The 19,120-nt window shown below is 41.9% G+C and overlaps 2 protein-coding genes across 20 annotated transcripts in view; both read right to left on the minus strand.

Annotated features, from left to right (window-relative positions):
• rims1b (regulating synaptic membrane exocytosis 1b) overlaps nucleotides 1-10,353 on the minus strand; it is a 74,687-nt gene extending 64,334 nt beyond the window's left edge. For all 18 annotated transcript variants that reach the window (XM_051384787.1, XM_051384788.1, XM_051384804.1 and 15 more), the window contains exon 1: nucleotides 9,976-10,353. In XM_051384787.1, the coding sequence (XP_051240747.1) occupies nucleotides 9,976-10,142 (167 nt within the window). In that variant the 5' untranslated portion in view covers nucleotides 10,143-10,353. The remainder of the gene's footprint in view (nucleotides 1-9,975) is intronic.
• Nucleotides 10,354-14,672: 4,319 nt separating this feature from the next.
• LOC127354708 (keratin, type I cytoskeletal 13-like) lies at nucleotides 14,673-19,115 on the minus strand. 2 transcript variants are annotated; one of them, XM_051384825.1, is made up of 8 exons: nucleotides 18,724-19,115; nucleotides 17,911-17,993; nucleotides 17,506-17,662; nucleotides 16,544-16,708; nucleotides 16,305-16,430; nucleotides 15,991-16,211; nucleotides 15,613-15,641; nucleotides 14,673-15,518 (listed from the first exon to the last, which is right to left on the minus strand). In XM_051384825.1, exons 1-8 carry the CDS (start codon nucleotides 19,096-19,098, stop codon nucleotides 15,412-15,414), a joined length of 1,263 nt encoding a protein of 420 aa, XP_051240785.1. In that variant the 5' UTR covers nucleotides 19,099-19,115; the 3' UTR covers nucleotides 14,673-15,411. The 2 variants fall into 2 exon arrangements, with proteins under 2 accessions (XP_051240785.1, XP_051240787.1); XM_051384827.1 differs by lacking the exons at nucleotides 14,673-15,518; nucleotides 15,613-15,641 and having other exon boundaries at nucleotides 15,987-16,211.
• Between the last annotated feature and the right edge of the window lie 5 nt (nucleotides 19,116-19,120).

Raw genomic sequence — 19,120 nt, forward strand, 5'->3', positions numbered from 1 at the left:
AGGTAGAGGTCTTGGTTCTGTGCAGACCAGTCAAACTGGAAATACAATTTCTATATGGACCTGGCTCTAAAATGTCACTATGGGGTGCTGCCATGGTTTACAAATGTTTAGGAACCAGCAGATTAAACAGCTTCTGAGAACTATGATCATACTGGAAGACAATCGCCACTGTCCAATGCCAATGCAGGAAAGAGAGTGCTCTTTATGTAACAAAGCATAAAACGGAAAGGGTGATGAATGGGTGTGTATCACACAACCATATTGTAGACAGAAGTACGTTTTTTTTTTTTTTTTTTTTTGGGCTTTCATTGCCTTTATGATAGTGACAGCTAAAGACACACAGGAAGGGGGGCAGAGAGAGAGTGGAGGACACGCAGTGCAGGGCTGCAGGTTGGATTCGAACCCTGGGCCGCTGCAGCAAGGACTCAGCCTTAGTCAGGGGTTGCCAGCTCTACCCACTGAGCTAACCGGGCACCTCAGATGGATGTAAGTTTAACTTAAGCTGGAATTTGATGTGAAACCACTGTCACTGAATGGGATCATTCAGTGGTCCAACATCAGCGTTCTTTTCTGATAGGGTTGTCTCTAGAATATCATTGTATGCTAAAACATTAAGATTCCACTTAATTTGAACTAAGGAGCCCCAGAACAACAGTACACAAATAGTGGCTATTTCTTATACTGTCCTAAAGCATGAAATGACCACAACACTTTACTGTTGTGGGATTCAAAAACAGCTTGTTGGTGGTTTGGTACCTTATGTCAAATTGCATCCAGTTGAATGCTCACTAAACCACAACAAAATACACATTGTTTGAAAGCACAACACAGAACAGAAGAATGTAAAAAAAAAAAAAAATAAAAAATAGGCAAGAAAATATCTTACATTGCTAATAATTCTTTTTTCAGGCTGGTGCACAAAAAGAGGGTGCTTGTTAAAGAGCCTTTACTTTCATGGGTGCTGAGATTTCTGCCTTTCAAACCCACACACATGCATGCAGACATACACACTCACACACACAGGTGCACATGCATGCTGAGGTATCCCCAAAAGCGCACCGGTGAGTGTGTTTTACGTTTTTTTTTGTGGTGACAATGAAAAACTGAGACGCAAACACAAGACAAAGCTTTTTGAGACACGCAGCAGAGATGACAGATGTGTAGACAAACTCACAAGAACACGCACACACACTGATGTTGCATAAACACAAGCGCAAAATCATGTAGCACACACACACACACACACACACACAGACGTTGTAACCACCCCCGCCCCACTGGCTTCCATTCCTCCAGGTGTTGCAGACACACCCGACTGCCTCTGAGTTCCTTTAATTAAGAGCAAAGTGTGAAGATCCAATCCAGCACACTCTGAATACACACACACACGTGGAGCACATTGATTCACGCTCTCTCCAGCTGTCTGGAGAAAGAGTGGAGGCTGGCTGCAAAGCAACAGGACAAACTGTACAGTGACAAAGGCATTCTGTCTTTGCAAGAACGTACTTTCCTTCTGCAAGCTTTCATCCACGGGCTGAGAAAACAGCAACACCATCTGGGTTTGTGGTGCAGTTTGTGTGCTGCAGTACACATACTGTATAGATGCTGTGTGTGTGAAGGTGGGTGTGTGAGGATTTTGAGCTTGTGTGAGCATAATGTTTGTGTGTGTGTGTGTGTGTGTGTGTGTGTGTGTGTGTGTGTGTGTGTGTGTGTGTGTGTGTGTGTGTGTGTGTGTGTGTGTGTGTGTGTGTGTAAACATGAATGCATGTGTTCAGATATGTAAAACAGAAATAAACATTGCTTTCTCATTTACATTAAAATACAACATCAAATACATACACTTGCATGTACACACACACACATACACACGGACAAAGTACAAACATTTCACACTTTAATTAGTGGAATTCAACAGTGGGCCAGAACTGAAACAGGTTAACAAGAAAAAAAAAAAGGTTCAGAACATCAACAGCAGCCAGTGAACTGAATATTTAAATATTTCAGGAACCGCTTCCAAGTGCGTGCTATTTTCAGACCTGATCCATAATTCAACATTAACATTTTTCTCGCAGAAACCTTGAAACTCTTAAGTCTGCTCGGGAAAATGTTTCTTTTTATCTCAGCTGAAAGATACCAAATTGGGTTTAGTGGGAATCTTTTTTTTTTTTTTGTACTCTAGAGACAGAATTTGGTAACTTGACATAATGCTAGCTGCTAATGTTTTCAGCTGTAAAACAAGCTGAAACTTTAGAAAGAAGAAGGATATCTGTTTTAAACAGGATAGAAATCATATAAAGAGTCAGTCAGTGATATTATCAAGGATCAATGTATAAAACAGGCTTACAGGATACAATAGACAGTTAGAGGCTGGTAACAGCATGCCTGCTACAACAGTAAGAAGCATTAATAATATTTTGAGTGAAATGTCATTTTTAAGTGAATTAAAACTCATGTACATAGCTTTTCACAACATCAGTAAGACGTTTATTTTTTAACATATATGACAAAAGCTTTAAGCTATAAGGTGTGGGTCTACCTAAACTGCCAAAATTCAGTTGGGTCGACTAATTATATGCAGAATAAAGTTGAACCTTCTTTTTAGATGACATGTTTATCTACTAAATAAAGACAAACACATACAGTATGATAGAGCAGAGGGGGGAAAGCAGTTAATGTATACAAGAGAATACGATGTTAACTGGTGGTTGTTGTGCTGTGTTGAACATGAAGTTGCATGCACCATGTCATTATATACAGTAAACCAAGTAACCAGTATAACCAAGTAAGGGCTATGTACAACAAGTGCTCCATTTTTGAGAAATTGCTAATTGCTTTTCTTTCACAAAGAAAGACTGTCCATGTCAACTCAGTTCAGTTCAGCTAAGGTCCAAAGAATGGTGGTTTTGTGTTTAAAGAGTCCAACAATGAATCAAATAAACAAAAAATGCAGCTGCACTGCTCTCTGTGGCTAAAAAACCTAAAAGGATGTTACCCTCCTGGCCACACCCTAATCGGTGATAATGGATGAAGAAAAGCAACTAATGTAACATCACTGATTAGGGTGTGGCAAATGTAGCATGCCTGATTGTTTCAGCCAATTTAATTTAAGCAGAAATAAAGTTTTGATTTACTGCCTGTAGAATTCCACCTAAACCATTTATCTTTTAGATAAGCCTTTAACATTAATTTACCCAGTTTTTTAATTCTACTCTATTCAGAATCAGAATCAGAAATACTTTAATAATCCCAGGGGGAAATTACTTTCGTTACATTACTGGCACATTAGTAACATCAACACTTCCATTTAGTATGCAATTGATCCCTCTATAAGAGTAAAATTAAATTCTAACTATCTGGTGTAGTTTAACGACATTCACAGGACCAGTGTGTAGGATATGGTGGCATCTAGTGGTGAAGTTGCAGATTGCAAACATTTGAATATCATTCATTTAGTAAGAGAAACTATGGTGGCCATGAAAAATGTGAAAGGCTCTATCTAGAGCCAGTGTTTAGTTGATCCATTCTGGGCTTCTGTGGAAACATGGTGGTTCAATATGGCGGACTGTGTAGAAGAGGACCCGCTCCCTCTGTAGACAAAAACGTCTCATTCTAAGCTAACGAAAACACAACAGTTCTTATTTTCAGGTGAGTATACAATAATGAAAACATGTCTATGAATTTTATATTCCATTTCTGCCAATAGATCCTCCTGAATGTAACACACTGGACCTTTAATCGTTGGAGATGTTTATTTATCTGTCTACTGTTGAATTGAGCTGCTATTACATCCCATGCCGCGGACATAGTTGGTTTGCTGGCTAAACTCATCTCATATATACTTTCAAACTGCATTCAAAGACAAAAAACAGTGACACTGCTTAAAGCAGCAAAACATTTCCTTCCTATTTTTTTGGCCACTTAGGGGCAACACAACAAGCAAAACTGGCATTTTATCACCCCACAATGCTCCTAGAGCAAATGTAATAGCAAACAATTGCATATTTACAAGTCCATTAGATGCAGAGCACCATTAGCATTCATCTGGAGTCATGTTTCTGGCCACCTGATGAATGTGGCCAGAGATTAAGTCCAATATTCACCCTCTGTTGGCTATATTTTGGCCTCCACTAACTCCTGACAAAAAATATCTGTCTCTTTAGCTGCTGAATGCTCTGCTATGTTCACCAGCTACTTGTTAACTTTGTCTGTCAGCCATTACAGCGGGGGTTTTAAAGCTTTTCTTTGTTCAAAACTATTTCGTGCTGTGGCTAGAAATGTGGTTGATGAGAGCGGTGGGAATGAATCAAAACAGTAAAGTTGTGGGCCTGAAAGACACTAAAACTCTCCATGGAGCTGAGAGGAACTGCAGTCAAGTGATGATTCTTTGTAGGTTCATTACTATGAGTAACACTCTTCATATTACATGTAGTCATTTGATTCAGTCTTGATCCAAAAGTATCTATTAAAGAAAAATTGTCAAATCCAGCAGAAACCAAACTTTAAGTCCCACATTACAACAGTAGTCTCCCTGTTTCTCCCATAAATGAAAGCCTCCACTTGACCTTGGCCACAAAACTACAGCTGACCTCTTGGTGGACAGCAGCAGCCATATCAGACAGCAGACAGGAAGAGGGGCTTCGCTGCCCTTTAGATGCACCCTGTAGCCTGCAGCCTTGGGGAGCCCTGGTAAAGAGATTAGCAGTGTGTGTGTGTGTGTGTGTGTGTGTGTGTGTGTGTGTGTGTGTGTGTGTGTGTGTGTGTGTGTGTGTGTGTGTACATGTGGGACCCCTTACAGACGCTCTTCCGATCCCCCCCCTTTTTTCTCTCTCTTTCCACTGCTCTAATCCTTAAAAGCTCTAAATCCGCCCTCCTCTCCCTCCTTCTGTGCCCCAGGTCCTGATTTCTTCTTCTGTCCATCTGGTGTCAAGCAACAAACTTCAGCCAATCAGCACCTTGCACTGGATCAGAAAAGTGTTAAAGAATTTGATGACTGAATACTAATACTAATAAAGCCAGATGTGAGTTCCAGTAAATTCAAGGAGTACTACTACTAATAGTGTTTACTTGTACTCTAGTGCTTTAGCCTCAACATCAACACAAGTGGTGCCTCCATTAACCACACCCACCACTCCAACCTTAAGGCCTTGTATGTACTCTGCATCCACCCCCGTCTGAAATGTCTACAACCTCTCTGCTGAGCACATCAATATCTTACACATTAATTCTATATTTACATTTTGGAAACCTCACAAGCTCCCAGAGGTGGATGGGATCTCTGCTGCTGTGCTGGAAGGAGGATATTTAACGTCACAGCATCTGAGAGGTTGGTCGGTCAGTGCTGCGTTCAGCATTTCACTCACTCCCCCCACAGCATGACAGCTCCCCTCCACTCACATCCTCTGGATTAGGAAGTCAATGGAGGTTTAGCAAGTCAATGGAGGGAGTCTCTGAAGTCTATAGTGTATTAGACACGAACAAAGTGTTCGTTAGCTCTGCGAGTCAGTGAAGGAAAGCTCAGGTGTTGACTTCTCACAGCCTGACAAGAGTAAATGATTCGCCCAGAACCAGGTGTTCTGGCTCAGCAACAGATCAGGGCACTTCAGCCTCTCTCATGCTGGAGGTTAAACTCATGACAGATAAAGTCCAGTATCAGTATAACCTTATCACTGCCAGCTGCACAGGTCTCAGGCAACGCTGCAACCTGATTGGACAGTGCTGACCAGGTACAGAATGTTCTTTTTGGATGTGAAAGCTGTTATTTATGTCTGCCTTTGCCAATGAAGCTGAATTTGTTCCATAGGTTTCATAGATAGAGAGGTTGCTTTGAATGATATCGCTTACGAGAGTACAGTTAGCACAAATATACAGAAATTAATTAACCCTGTGTCCAAACAACATAAATGGATAAACTAATTTAATTGTTATAAAGAGACCCACTTTGGTGGCCTGTCTGGAATGTAATAGCCTGATAATCAGACTGAATTGCCATTTCACTTCACTTCATTCATTTGGCCTTGATGCTGTGGCAGTGGAGTTAGCAATTTTCACGACGTTTAAAAAAATATGTTAGTTATTTCTGCAAGTCATTGAACAGCAGCCTCTATTGTGTTTTTTTTTGTCACTAGTGTTCATGACTGTAGCTAGGTAGCGCACTATTATAGAAAGATGACGTCCCCACACTGTTTCTCTAACCGGCAGAAATAGCTGACATTGAACACAACACCAGACCAATCCGAATTGCTGTGATGATTCAAAGGTCCAGAAACAAATTTAGCTTTCTCCACTGAGATAATTTGTGACAGCAAAAAGACAATTAAGACTTACAGAGGGCATCTGTATATGACAATAATGTATATTCAATGGCTCTGTGACCAAATGAAGCCTTTTAGTGTGGTTTACTACATTATATTATGAAGAGAATTAAAAAGAGAAGAGATTAAGCCGATCAGTCAAGGACTTTACCATTAATCAATGTCAGTATCTTTTTTGTTCAGGACACTAACATTCTCCAGTAATCCTATGGTAGCAAAACAGTTCTCTCAACACACCTTCCTGATAGCCATTAATGGCTATCGACTACAAATGTTAAAGTTACACTGTTATACAGCATCATAAGTACTTAAATGTACAGTATGTAATTTCTGCCGCTAGCGGGTCGTTCACATCAAAGCAATAACAAAAGATGAGGTTTGATGATGTTGTGAAATTGTGTGGGATCATGGGAGTTCACCACTATTGCCATAATTGCAGTCAAGAATCCTTCAGTGTTCATTGTTCAGGAGGTTTCTACTGGCAGCCAAATTATTCGCAGAGGTCTCCTTCAGTAATTTAAAATCACTAAAAACAGAATAAAGCAGTTTCATCGTTTGTCTGATGCTGTTGGACAGACAGAGGACGTTCCTGAGAGAATGAGATCCGAGCTGCTGCTAACGTTAGCTCAACTTGTTTCTCTGATAATAAAAAGTTCCAGACGTTCGATGACTGAAATCTTTCATCCACTTAAAATACAGAGTTAAATACCAAGTAAAGTACTAAGACGTTTATTAATAAAAAGTAAATGTACGACTGGCGTCGGGCAGACTACCACAGATGCATGCATGAAGGGGATATGACGCCACTGACAGGCAAACCACTGCTGCCTGAATAAAATGACAGATTTTTGGGGGTTTCAACATTGTTTGAAATATTTGTTCAACACTGTAAGGACACAAATAAACTATATAATATAGGTCTAGTGTTTATAGACGATTTAATGTGGAAATGTCACATATTATAGCTTTAAGAATGTGTTCTGGTGACAGATTGTTCCACATGACTCATTCTAAACACTTTAGTCATAAACTTTCAAATCCAATTGTTATTCCACAGCAGAGCGTGTTTCTCCCCCTAAAAACAGAAAAATAAGGATACAGTCCATTAACCATAATCCATAACTATCTACTGTACAGAGATTTCATGTGTGCTAATGCTGCTGCCTGTGCCTTTTGATTCATCACTCAAGATTCTATATATGGAAAAGATAAGTGAAAAAGTTGGATGGTTGTCACTGACATCTAAAGGGCACCAGCATGTTTTTACTCATAGGGCCAGAGCCCAGAAAAGGTCAAGTTCCTCACACCAACCACAACCTGGGAAAGACAAAGATATTCCCTCACTGTAATGTCATAAGTTATTTTAACTCAAAGAAATAGTTGAAACTGGTTACTTCAAAAATTGTAATTAACACTAACTACATTTTTTTCAAGTTCGAAAGGATTCTTGAAGACATATCTGGTGACCTCTGTTTCCTTTTGACTTTGACTCCTCGCCTTCAGCTTCAGCCTTTTGGGCTGTGTATTGGCAGTCTGGCGATACGATAAGTATCACGATACAGGGATTATGATCTGATATATTGCGATATATCGTGAAACTATAAGCAAGGCGATACATATTGCCCTTTTTCTACTAAAGGCATAAAATCGAAATAAAAACACGTTTTATGCAACCACAACAGTGGAATCTGCTTTTTTGTACACATCTTCGTTACTATTTTGCTGACATTAGCCTTCATGCTTACATGATTCATATGCAGTGTGTCACATGTAACAAATGGTTCATAACACACTATAATGACGTTGTCTATAGAGGTGTGTATTAATGTTTGTCTATAATTTCTCCTGAACACTGATGTCCTTATATCTGCTTATAACTATATTGTAGTGTATTATAAACCATTTATGAAGTGTGTGTATAATGCCTATAAATCCTAAAGCAACGTGTTGCCATTAATCTCGCTAACCCTCCTCATATCCATTCAGCATCTGCCATCATTTAGCAAAACATACTGTAGGAAATACTACTGGCTGCCTCACACTAGCCATTATTTCCATATCTCCAAAATCCCAGTTCTCCTCTGACCATGCCGTTCTGGTCCCATCAATGATTAGCCAGATGATGAAGCCGTTATTGACTGAACCTGAGCCTGTGCCTCATGGAACATTAAATACATCACTTCCTCTCAAGGGGCCCCGACGCAGCTCTCACCCAGCTCCCCTTCAGGCTGCAGTCAGGAAATGAAAACAGCCATTAGAATCAAAGCGAGCCAGAGTGCCGTAGGACGCTGCACGCCTGCTGCCCACGGCAACATCCTTCATCATGGAGCCAGGAACAGGGCCCTCGCATGCCTCAGTCAGTGCAGGTGTGGATGCAGCTCAGAGTTTCATGGTGGAACCCCCCTGAGGCATCAAACTGCAATGTAACCAACCCTTTGTATGAGGAGCTGTAGCACACCCAGCCCTCTTGACAAGACACTGTAATGTCTCTCTAACATCTCAAGAGTGTGTCTGTGAGCATAAAGTGAGCTAGCTCCTGATATTTTCCCATCATGCTCCTTTAGTGGCTTACAGTTTGTGTATAGCCTCTATAGTGTCCTTCTGTAGTGTATCACTGCCTTTTCTTATTCTCACGCAGCTCAGATTCTTAGTGTATGGCGATGGATGGCCATTTGATCAATACTACAGAGGCTTTTCAGGTGTGCTACAATATATCCTGTCTCTTTTCTAATCTGTTTCGTGTCCGGTTCAGGCCTGCTAAGATTCCCAACCACACCCCATCTTCTTCTTCCCTCCGCCGAGGGGAGCACAAATGATCGCCACCGTCCGTCTTTCGGCCTTACAAAACGGTTTGTGTCGCTCCAGGCCTGTGAGCTATAATGTCATTGTTGTTGCCGTTATTGTCAAAGCGATCTGCCCTCTCTCTCTCTCTCTCTCTCTCTCTCTCTCTCTCTCACACACACACACACACACAGACACACACACATTCGCTCCGCGGTTGCAAAAAGGCACACGGATGGAGCCACTGCAGCCTGCATGCGTGCGTAAAAGAGGATTCAGAGGATGTGTAAACTCAGGGATGGGGTGCAGTCCTCCCGCCCCCCTCCCCATTGATGAAAACGAGTGGGTGAAGGATGGATAATGCTATGAATCATCACCAGCCTCTTCCCCCCCTCCCCCCCCGCCCCGATCACCTCCATCACCACAGCACTGTCACACCTCATCCTCGCGGCGCCTATCTGCACCTGTAACACGTTTGACCCTGTTTCGGGTCATCTCCATTGACTCTGGCTGTATATTGTTTTCACTTATTGATTGATTCGAGCAGCCTCGAGCCCCAGATGGCTTCCCGCTGTATTCCTGATGATGCTGACTTCTTTTAGCTCTGACTGCTCCACTGTGCCTTACACTGGTGGGTTCCTTTTTGGGGGGAACACACCACCACCTCCTCAAGACGAAGCTACACTAGTGCAATATGATGGCAGAGCGGAGGAGGTGCATCGGCTAATGGTTACTGGATGTGATGGGTGTGTGATGTTGACCACCACACTGGTTACACTGGGTTATAATGGGCAGCTGGGTGTGCAAGAGGCAGCTTTCTGATGGGGATTGCTATGCGTTCTAACTTCCGCGGAAAAAAGGGGGGGAAAATGTTACGTCTTACTTTAACATGGCTTGTTCTTTCTCCTCTTCCTCCTTCTGCCGAGCCATCACTGCCATGATGATCTTCCTCTCCTCCTCGGTCAGATGGCTGAGGTCCGGGAGATCCGGCATGGATGGCGGCACGGTGGGTGGGCGAGGGCCACCCTGGGGCCCCACCGAGGCGGACATCTTTTCCACCACCACCACCCCACCTCCTCCTCCTCCTCCTCCTCGGCGAGTCGTTTCGGCTGACAGGTTCCCCGGAGCTTTTCCGAGCCACACCTCACGACATGGTCCGCGGGCAGAGCGGCAGCGGCAGCGGCAGCCGCAGCTCCGGCGAATAGTGCAAGCCGCTCATGGTTGCAGGCACCCTCGGTTGTGCTTTTGTTTGTCCTCTCCTCTCTGGGTGTTTCTCCCACCACGCTCTCGTCGTCGTTCCCCCCCACCCCCCGCCTGCCCGCCTCTCCCCTCCACCACCACCGCCCGGATTCACGGGGAGCCCATCTCTCTGTTTCTTCACGCCGGGAGTTGAGTCGAGCTGAAGGGGGGGACGCTGGATCGCTCGGCTGGTCTGTGGTGCCTCCGCCGTCGTCGGACTGGAGCTGGATGTTAGGGCGGTATAGGCGGAGTCCGTGCTGCTGCTCCCCCTCTCTCTATTTCTCTCTCTCTCTCTCTCTCTCTCTCTCTCTCTCTCTCTCTCTCTCTCTTTCTCAGTCAATGGGAATGCAGCCCTCCTTCCTCTCCTCTTTTTGCGGAGGCGCGCTTACTCATGTGAGAATGGGGTCCTCACCATCATCACATGCGCGCACACACACACACACACACACACACACACACAGACGCACACCCTTGACACACAAAGTTCCAAAGTGCCTCTAACAGCTATAACCAACCTGACTATCCGATTCTCGCGATACTTGTTGTTTTTTTGTTTTGTTTTTTTAAATAAAGCACACATTAAAGCCCGTTTTATAGACCACGTGTGGATTGTGTTGCAGCCGGCAGTGTACACATGATGAAGTTGTCTGTCCTGTAGCCGTTCGTCCATTTCAGCACCATGGACAGCAGCTGAGTCTCAACAGTTCGTTCACTGGGTTTATCAGCTGTTAGAGTATCTATCATCTGCTCTATAAGCTAAATGATATTGCACCCACAGGTAAATCCTCCTATTATTTAGTTTTAGGTATATTCTGTATGTTGTTTTGCATGCATGTATTTTGCATATGGCGCTTTAATAAACTCTTGCTGCCACTTGATGTACGTATATTGCATTTTATGTGAGAAAGTGTGTCGGGCTTTAGCATAAGTTTGACGTGTTTTTATGCTTTATACATATTATTGTGTTTCATGTAGCCTACGTCTGTGTGTGATCTGTTTCCCCTGGCTGTAAAACAGACCTTCTCTCAGGGACCTAAAGTTAAACATTGTGCCATTGTAAAAACTCCAATGTGTTATGCTATGTTAAATTCGTTTTAGGTAACATTTGAAAAAAAAAAAAAACGTTTTGTTATATTTGCTGAAACTTTCACTTTATACTGACAGTAGAACATGAGACAGATAATCAATTTTTTTTCACAGATTATCTGTCTCATGTACTACTGTTAAAGTTTTCAGTAAATACAACAAAACATTATTTCTTATAAATTATTTATATTTATTATATTAGTATGTATTGTACTTGTATATTTTAAACTGTTCGACATCATTGTAAATGAGGGCCAGCCCACCGTTACTTTCGAGTTTAAATAAAGGTATATATATTATGTAATGTTATGTTATTTTTCACTTTCTACGGGGATAATGCGCATTGGTCAGCATCAATGTGCTGTTGTCCATTTGTCTTATATCAAGGGTTAACCCAAGATAACAATTCATTTATTTTATAAAATTGCCAAAAATCATGTAGTACAAGTATAAGGTGTAAGAGGATGTCTCACTGTGCAGAGAAACTTTAGCCTGTTTGTACTGCGGTCAGCTGATCTGAGAGAGGTTGAAGCTGCTCGATCAAACAGCTCCTGTCCAATAATAGCCTCAGTCAGAGCTACTACAGGCCACCCCCCCTGTCTGTCCCGGCTCGTTTTGCATTCAGATCCAGACTCTCAGGCTATACCGATCCGGAGCTGGCACCGGTTTCTCCCCGATGACGTAATGCCGGGTGAGTGGCTGAGTCCATCCAGCAGATGGCATTAACCCCGGCTGCTGCCACCCCAGCCTCCGTCAAATGACGTCAACGAGGAGGTGATTGTGCCGCGGTGACGTCAACTTCCCGTGGTGCAGAATTTTGTCATCATTTAGGTCGTGACTGGGGACCACCAGCCCTGAGTGACACAGTCGTGCTACAGCAGAGCGGATCCTTGGTGCAGACCTCAGACTATAAATAAAGCCTGAGTGCAGTCTGGAGGAGGACAGAGAGGCCCTGCCTTACATTTAGGATGTGCTCAATTAGCTCTGTCAGCCCTAATAATGCTTACTGTTAGTAAACTCAACACAGGTAATAAATAGGATGCATGGACAAATATGAAATGCTATATTAATGTATGAGATGTGTTATGAAAGTTAGGTTTTCACTGGTTTTAATGCAGCTATGGCAGTGGAACCACATGAAAGTGCTCCACGTGTTTCAAAACTTTTCCCACATCCATCAAAGATGGAATCGAAATGGCCCTGTTGAGACAGACCAGCCCATGAAAACACTCATAGCTGAGTAATGGTGAAATACAGAGAGAAAAAATGTGCTGTTTCATTGGTAGTGTGTGAAAAAGACTTCACAGAAACACCTTGAAAGCCTGCAAATAAGTAGTGGCCTCATTCCTCCCGGGGAGTGAAGAAGAAAGGCAGATTGACCTAGCTTCAGCACAAATAGCCAACACTTTACAGCCTTTTATCAGAATGAGTGCTGTCTCATCATCTCTGGGGATACTGAGGAAATAAAGCCATTCCCAATGCTGTGCATAACAAGTATGTTGGAAAATAAGTAAAAATCAAAGAAGTGAGGATTGTTGGGAGATTTTGGTGAGAGAGCCCTCTCCTGGATATCAGTGGTTGTGAAGCCCTCTCTTAGAATCTACATTTATTATTATCACACAGATGAAGTAAGCAAACTTTTGTTCAAGGAGTATTGAGCAAAGGGGAGTAGGAGGATCAAACTGTAGCATTAGCAACAGCATCCTCTGCAGGGAGAGGTTGATTTACTGAGTTTTGATGGTTTGAACAAGTACAAAAAAATCTGAAAATGGTGCAACAAACTGTAATACGATAAGTTATTTTCTCAATTTACTGAATTTACATTGAAAATTATTTTTTTTAAGGTCAAAAAGATCTTTGATTAAGCCGCTTTTAATATGATAATTAATGTAAGTGAAACCAACTTAGTTCTGTAAGTTACAAAATCAACTTCACTTAAAATGACTAAAGCTACTTCATCAAGAGTGTTTTTTAACTTACTTAATTTAGTTAGTTTTACTTAAAAATGTTGATGCAATCAGTTTCAACATTTTTTTTTTTAAATGAACTCATCTGGTTTTAAAGTGCAGCAGGAACATTTATTATAGAATATGTTATGTAGGCTAGTACCCAAAATTATAAGGTTTATGTTGTCACTAATACTTAGATAAGCTGATGTGCAATGGCACTCTGCTGTCAGTGACTACTAGTAATGGGTAAATCATATTTATATATTTGTTTTGGTGACATTCTAAAGATGAAGTAAAGTAACTAAGCTGCCAGAAGATATTCCCACAGAAACTGGTGGACAGCTCCATATTCCTTATTCTCCAAGAACACACTGACATCTAGTGGACAGATGGAAGCACTGCAGGTTAAAGTGAGAGTGACTTTTGGTAGAAGTTGAAACAGTACAACAGTAACACAAGTGGACAAGAGTCAAAAACTCTGTAAACTGGTTCAGTAATGTCTGACAGAGCACAATCTAGCTAGCATTAGCTAATATTTACCAAACAAAAGCTTTGGGCCATACCACCACGAACGGGACTGTTATTATTTGCTCTACATCAATATTTGTTTTCTCTTGTTATTAATATGTTTGTGTCTATTTTTGTCCTGTAGTTCTTTGTATTATGTAGTTTTTCTGTTGAAAATAATTTAAAAAAAGAAGAAGAAAAATTATTATGGTGGTGGGAGGGGCTGAACTTCATGTGTGGCTCCCCAGGGTTGTTTGGCTAGGAAAACATTTTTATTTGTTTATGTAAACATGAAAAATGATGCGGCCTGTTTACCAAACAGTCTAACTTATCCAGACCTACAAGGAATGCACATGACTATTTTGATGTTAACTATTCAGTCTTGTATTCTTTGACTGCAACTCTCACAAGAGTGAAATAAAAAACTCTGGGGCTCTGAAGAATGAAAGACCTGGCTAGACCTTAAAATCTGATTAGCCTTCCTTTGGCAAAAAAAAAAAGCTATATAACCCTATATATATATCACCTTTCTTGACCCCACCTTACCCCTAATCATTTTTGTACGGTCCCTAAGTTGTTTGGAATTGAGCAGTGGTATATTTTATTGCTTATGAATTCAACTATTCATTTGTAAGAGGGTATTATGTGTTCTTAGTCTCAAAAGTGTTAATTGAGATAATCAATTATACTGATCTGCGCCATTCAAGATGTAAGTAATCTGTTGAGTAATATTGCAACCGAGCATGAAGCAGATAACACAAACACTCTGTGGCACAATGCACAGCAGCAGCACAATGGGAACCATCTTATTAGCATTTTATTGTCTTATACATAAGAATATTTAACAGAATAGCCTCTATATAATTTATAGCTTTCATATGTTTGTGCAAAGGGAGATAAAACATGTGGAATGCAGATGTTTAGTCTCTTTAGAACATTATAAAAACTCAAAGATGCAAAGAACCCTTTCGCAACAGCACACCAGATGGTTTATGGGAAGTGTGGTCTCATCTTAGAGAACTACATCACATACCTGCCATCATCTTAACAGAGGACACATTTATGTATGGTAACATTTATTTTTTCATTTAATAACATTGGGAATATGAAACATTTACCATGACCTTTCCATGTATCCATTCAATCAATATAGAGTGAAAGGCCTCAGTTCTGCATGTTTTCTCTCACATCAATCAATCTCACAATGTCACCTAATGTGTGAATGTGGCCCTTCAGGAGGACAGTCTATAATTGTTTTCAGTGGGTTTTGGATAAATGGATGTAATTCAGGCACAGTAGCTTATCTTTTTGCTTTCCTTTTTTTTATTGACAATAAACCAGAATAAATATTTTCTGACCACAAATCCAGATATCAACAGAGAGAAATATTTTGGATGGATTGGTGAGATGGTTCGCTTTTCGTGGACTTGGTCGGGAAACGGGCGGGAAATCAGATTGGTGTCAGAGAAAGATGATATACAGGGGGAGCTCTAATTATTTTATTATTTTTATTATTAGAGTTGGGCCATCCAGTCTGGCTACTTCTTGATGACCTCTGTGTCCACGTCTTCTGTGCGGGACACCACTTTTCCATCCACAATCTCCTCAATCACCACCCTTGTCCTCTGGGTTACGACTGGTTTAGCTGCAGATGAAATTGAGACAAAATTTAATCTGTAGAATATTTCATTTTTACAAGCAAAGAAAAAAAAAAAAAACCAGCAGTGATGTAAACTTACCTTTCACTTCTGTCTTGACAACGGTTTGCCTGGAAGATAGACAAAAGTTATTTTTTAACATTTCGAGATGGGATTAACGTGTGTTAAAAGAATAGTTTGATATTTTGGCTGAATTACACCATTAGATCGATACCCCTCTCAAATGTGTATGCTAAATACGAAGCTACACCCAGCAGCTGGTTAGCTTAGCTTGTGACAACGCCAAAGGTAAAAAATACCTCACTAATAGGCCTTTTCCACCAACAGGGTTAGCTCTGAACTGTTTAGAGCATCCATATGAATGACTATTTTCCACATTTTACCTGCCTGTCTTGTTCATGTCAAGCTACAGATAAATCCTACGTCAAGGTAGAGATTTTGTGACAAACATTCCCTTACTTTACGTCCCCTCCATCCAGCAGTCTTCTGTACTCAGCGATCTCCATCTCCAGCCTGGTCTTGATGTCGAGCAGCATCTTGTAGTCTGAGGCCTGCCTCTCGATGTCCGCCCTCATCTGGCTGAGCTCGTTCTCCAGGGCGTTGACCATGGCCTGGAGCTGGTTCAACTGCAGGCTGTAGCGGGACTCCGTCTCTACCAGCTGGCCCTCCAAGGCAGCTTTCTGCACAGGAGGAAAAAAACACACAGTAGGAGATATGAGATAAGATTCTTCCGGTATGGACATGTGCATCTGTGTATATGGGATGTGATTTACCAGGCTGAGCTGGGACTGCAGCTCGATCTGAAGGCTCTGCAGGGTCCTCTTGAGCTCATTGATCTCACTTCGGGAGGTCTGGAGGGTCTCTGTGCTGGATGCCACCTGCTTGTTCAGTTCGTCGAACTGGAAGACATGAAATTAGACATGAAAATTGTCGCTTGATATTGACATACTGATAAAGGAAATATCCTCATTTAAATGAGTTGAGGTTAAATGTATTGTGTCGTTCCCCTCACCTTGACCTTGTACCAGGCCTCCATTTCGCGGCGGTTCTTGTCAGCGATGCCCTCATACTGACTTCTGATCTCATCGAGGATTACGGACATGTCCACCTGAGGCTTGGCGTCCACCTCCACATTCACAGAGCTGGAATTAACTTGGCCACGCATGGCTGCAAGCTCCTACAGGAGGGACAACAGAGTCAAAGGTTAGGTAAGGTCAAAAATTAAACCGACATGAAAAGAAGAAATGAGATCCTGGGACAAAGAGGACTGGTCTTCCTGATGAAAAGAAATATTGAATTTATAAAACACACCCTTACTCAATCCAGTACACTCAGGGGTTTGCTGCTGCTTTACTTTTAATGTTAGATATAGTGACTTCACTGACTGTATGACTCTTTTGTACCTGTGCTGCTGCTCCAGGTTTTAGAATTTACTAAAACCCCATAGTTGCCCCTTGTGGTCACAGTGGCCGCTGTTCACCAAATTGTTACATTGGCTCACTTTAAATGAGAAATGTAATGTAATAGTAGTAATAGTAGAAAAAAAATCCCTATCTCTTATCTAGAGCCAGTGTTTGGTTCGTCCGTTCTGGGGACCTTTAACATATCGATGCAAAAGTTCTTAAAATGAGCCCTTTATTTACCTTTTATGCTGATGATCATTTAGAAGAGCTTTTACAGCATCTTAGTAAGTAAATAAACTACAAGTCAACTGAATATCATCTGAAATGATTTCCTGTGAGTCAGATGATCTCCCCAGCAGCCTGGGGCCAGGAGCAGCACCTACTTTGACTTCCACAACTTGAAGGCACGGCAAACAATCCAAACAAGTTTTGCATTGTCTATTGTTTATACAGGATAACAATTCCTGGGAGGCATTTGGCAAATTGTTGACTGACTTTTATGTTGCCCCCCCCCTTGTTCTGGGGGCACCTGAGCTCACAGACAAGGTGTTCCTAATAGTAGAACTCTCACCTCTACATGGTTCTTCTTCAGGTAGACCAGCTCCTCCTTCAGGCCCTCCACCTGCATCTCCAGGTCGGACCGGGCGACGGTCAGGTCATCCAGGACCTTGCGCAGTCCTTGGATGTCAGACTCCACTGACATGCGCACTGCCATCTCATTCTCAAACCTATCCATGGAAAAAAACATGGAGGTTGATGTTGCTGCACCTGCTCAGTTGCTGTTACCACCAACAACAAAACCAGTTACACCAGTTTTATCACTCTGTTGACCGTTACACCCCTGTGACAATATGTGAACAGGACTGGAACTACTGAACGAACATGTGATGTCATGCCGCAAGGTATTGCATCTGTCCAGACTTCTGCCACTATAAAACACAGTGATGCTAACGTCTGACGTAAGCTTTCCACTCACTTGATTCTGAAATCCTCTGCTGCCAGTCTGGCATTGTCAATCTGCAACATCAGCCTGGCGTTGTCCTGTGTGGCAGCATTGATCTGAATAAATAAGAAAAAGCATTGTCAGTGGGTTCTCATCCCCATATAATACAACTACAAAGGTGTATTAGTGATTCATCATCTAGAATGTCGGCCGGCCAGGTTTTCTTGAAGCGCAGAATAGTTTGCTTTACGCATGACTTGCATTCCACTGTAATTGCTTTAAATCTGAGTGGCATCAGACAATTATCACATTAGTTAAACATCCCTCTTGGCAGTGTTAGTGGGTGGTAGTGAGAAACAAAGAAGAGTGAGAAACTTTAGTTTTTAAGTCTAGAGCTGTTCTATCTGACTCTAACTCGCACATGCACATATATTGTTCCTGATATTTTATGATAACTGAGAATTATACAGCATGGTAATGAGGATCCATTTTAATATGTAATTGGAAATTAAAGGTTTTCTATAATGGGCTGTATTCTGGTGCAGTGTCTCAAATCATATTATATGAGCATTGAGCTTTAACATGATACAGCGGAAGAAGTTGTTCATCTTTATTTGGTGGTTGTTTTTAGGTTGTAGTTTAATGACATTTATTATATATCCCAATGTGGTTTTATGTTTTATTATTTAAAATGAGTTTAACCGGGGCAATATAAATAAGACAAAGAACATTTTAATTAAATTGTATCATTATGATCATTTTTTTTGCATTATTATACAGTAGTAAAATATTGGATATATAAGTAAAGACCCTTTGCTTCAAGTTTCTGAAAGGGGGAAAGCTCACCTTTTTGCGCAGGTCGTCGATGATGACCTGATACTTGCTGTAGTCCTTGACGGTGGGGGTCTGCTTCTCGTACCACTCGCGGATTTGACGCTCCAGCTGCGCGTTGGCGGACTCCAGAGAGCGCACCTTTTCCAGGTAGGCGGCCAGGCGGTCGTTGAGGTTCTGCATGGTCACTTTCTCGTTGCCAGAGACGGACACACTGCTGTTGTTACCCCCGAGCGCCGAGGACAGGTCAAAGCCAGAACCCAGGCCGTTGGAGGCGTAGGACACCCGGATGTTTGAACCACCTGCGCCGCCATGGACGCTGGTGCCCCGCCTGGAGCCTGTCATTAAGGGAATAGAGGAAAGGGACATGGTTGATCCGGAGCGGAACATGGTGACTTGTTGTTCTGACTCA

The sequence above is a fragment of the Dicentrarchus labrax genome, unplaced genomic scaffold (assembly GCF_905237075.1).
Source record: "Dicentrarchus labrax unplaced genomic scaffold, dlabrax2021, whole genome shotgun sequence".
Classification (NCBI taxonomy): domain Eukaryota; kingdom Metazoa; phylum Chordata; class Actinopteri; family Moronidae; genus Dicentrarchus; species Dicentrarchus labrax.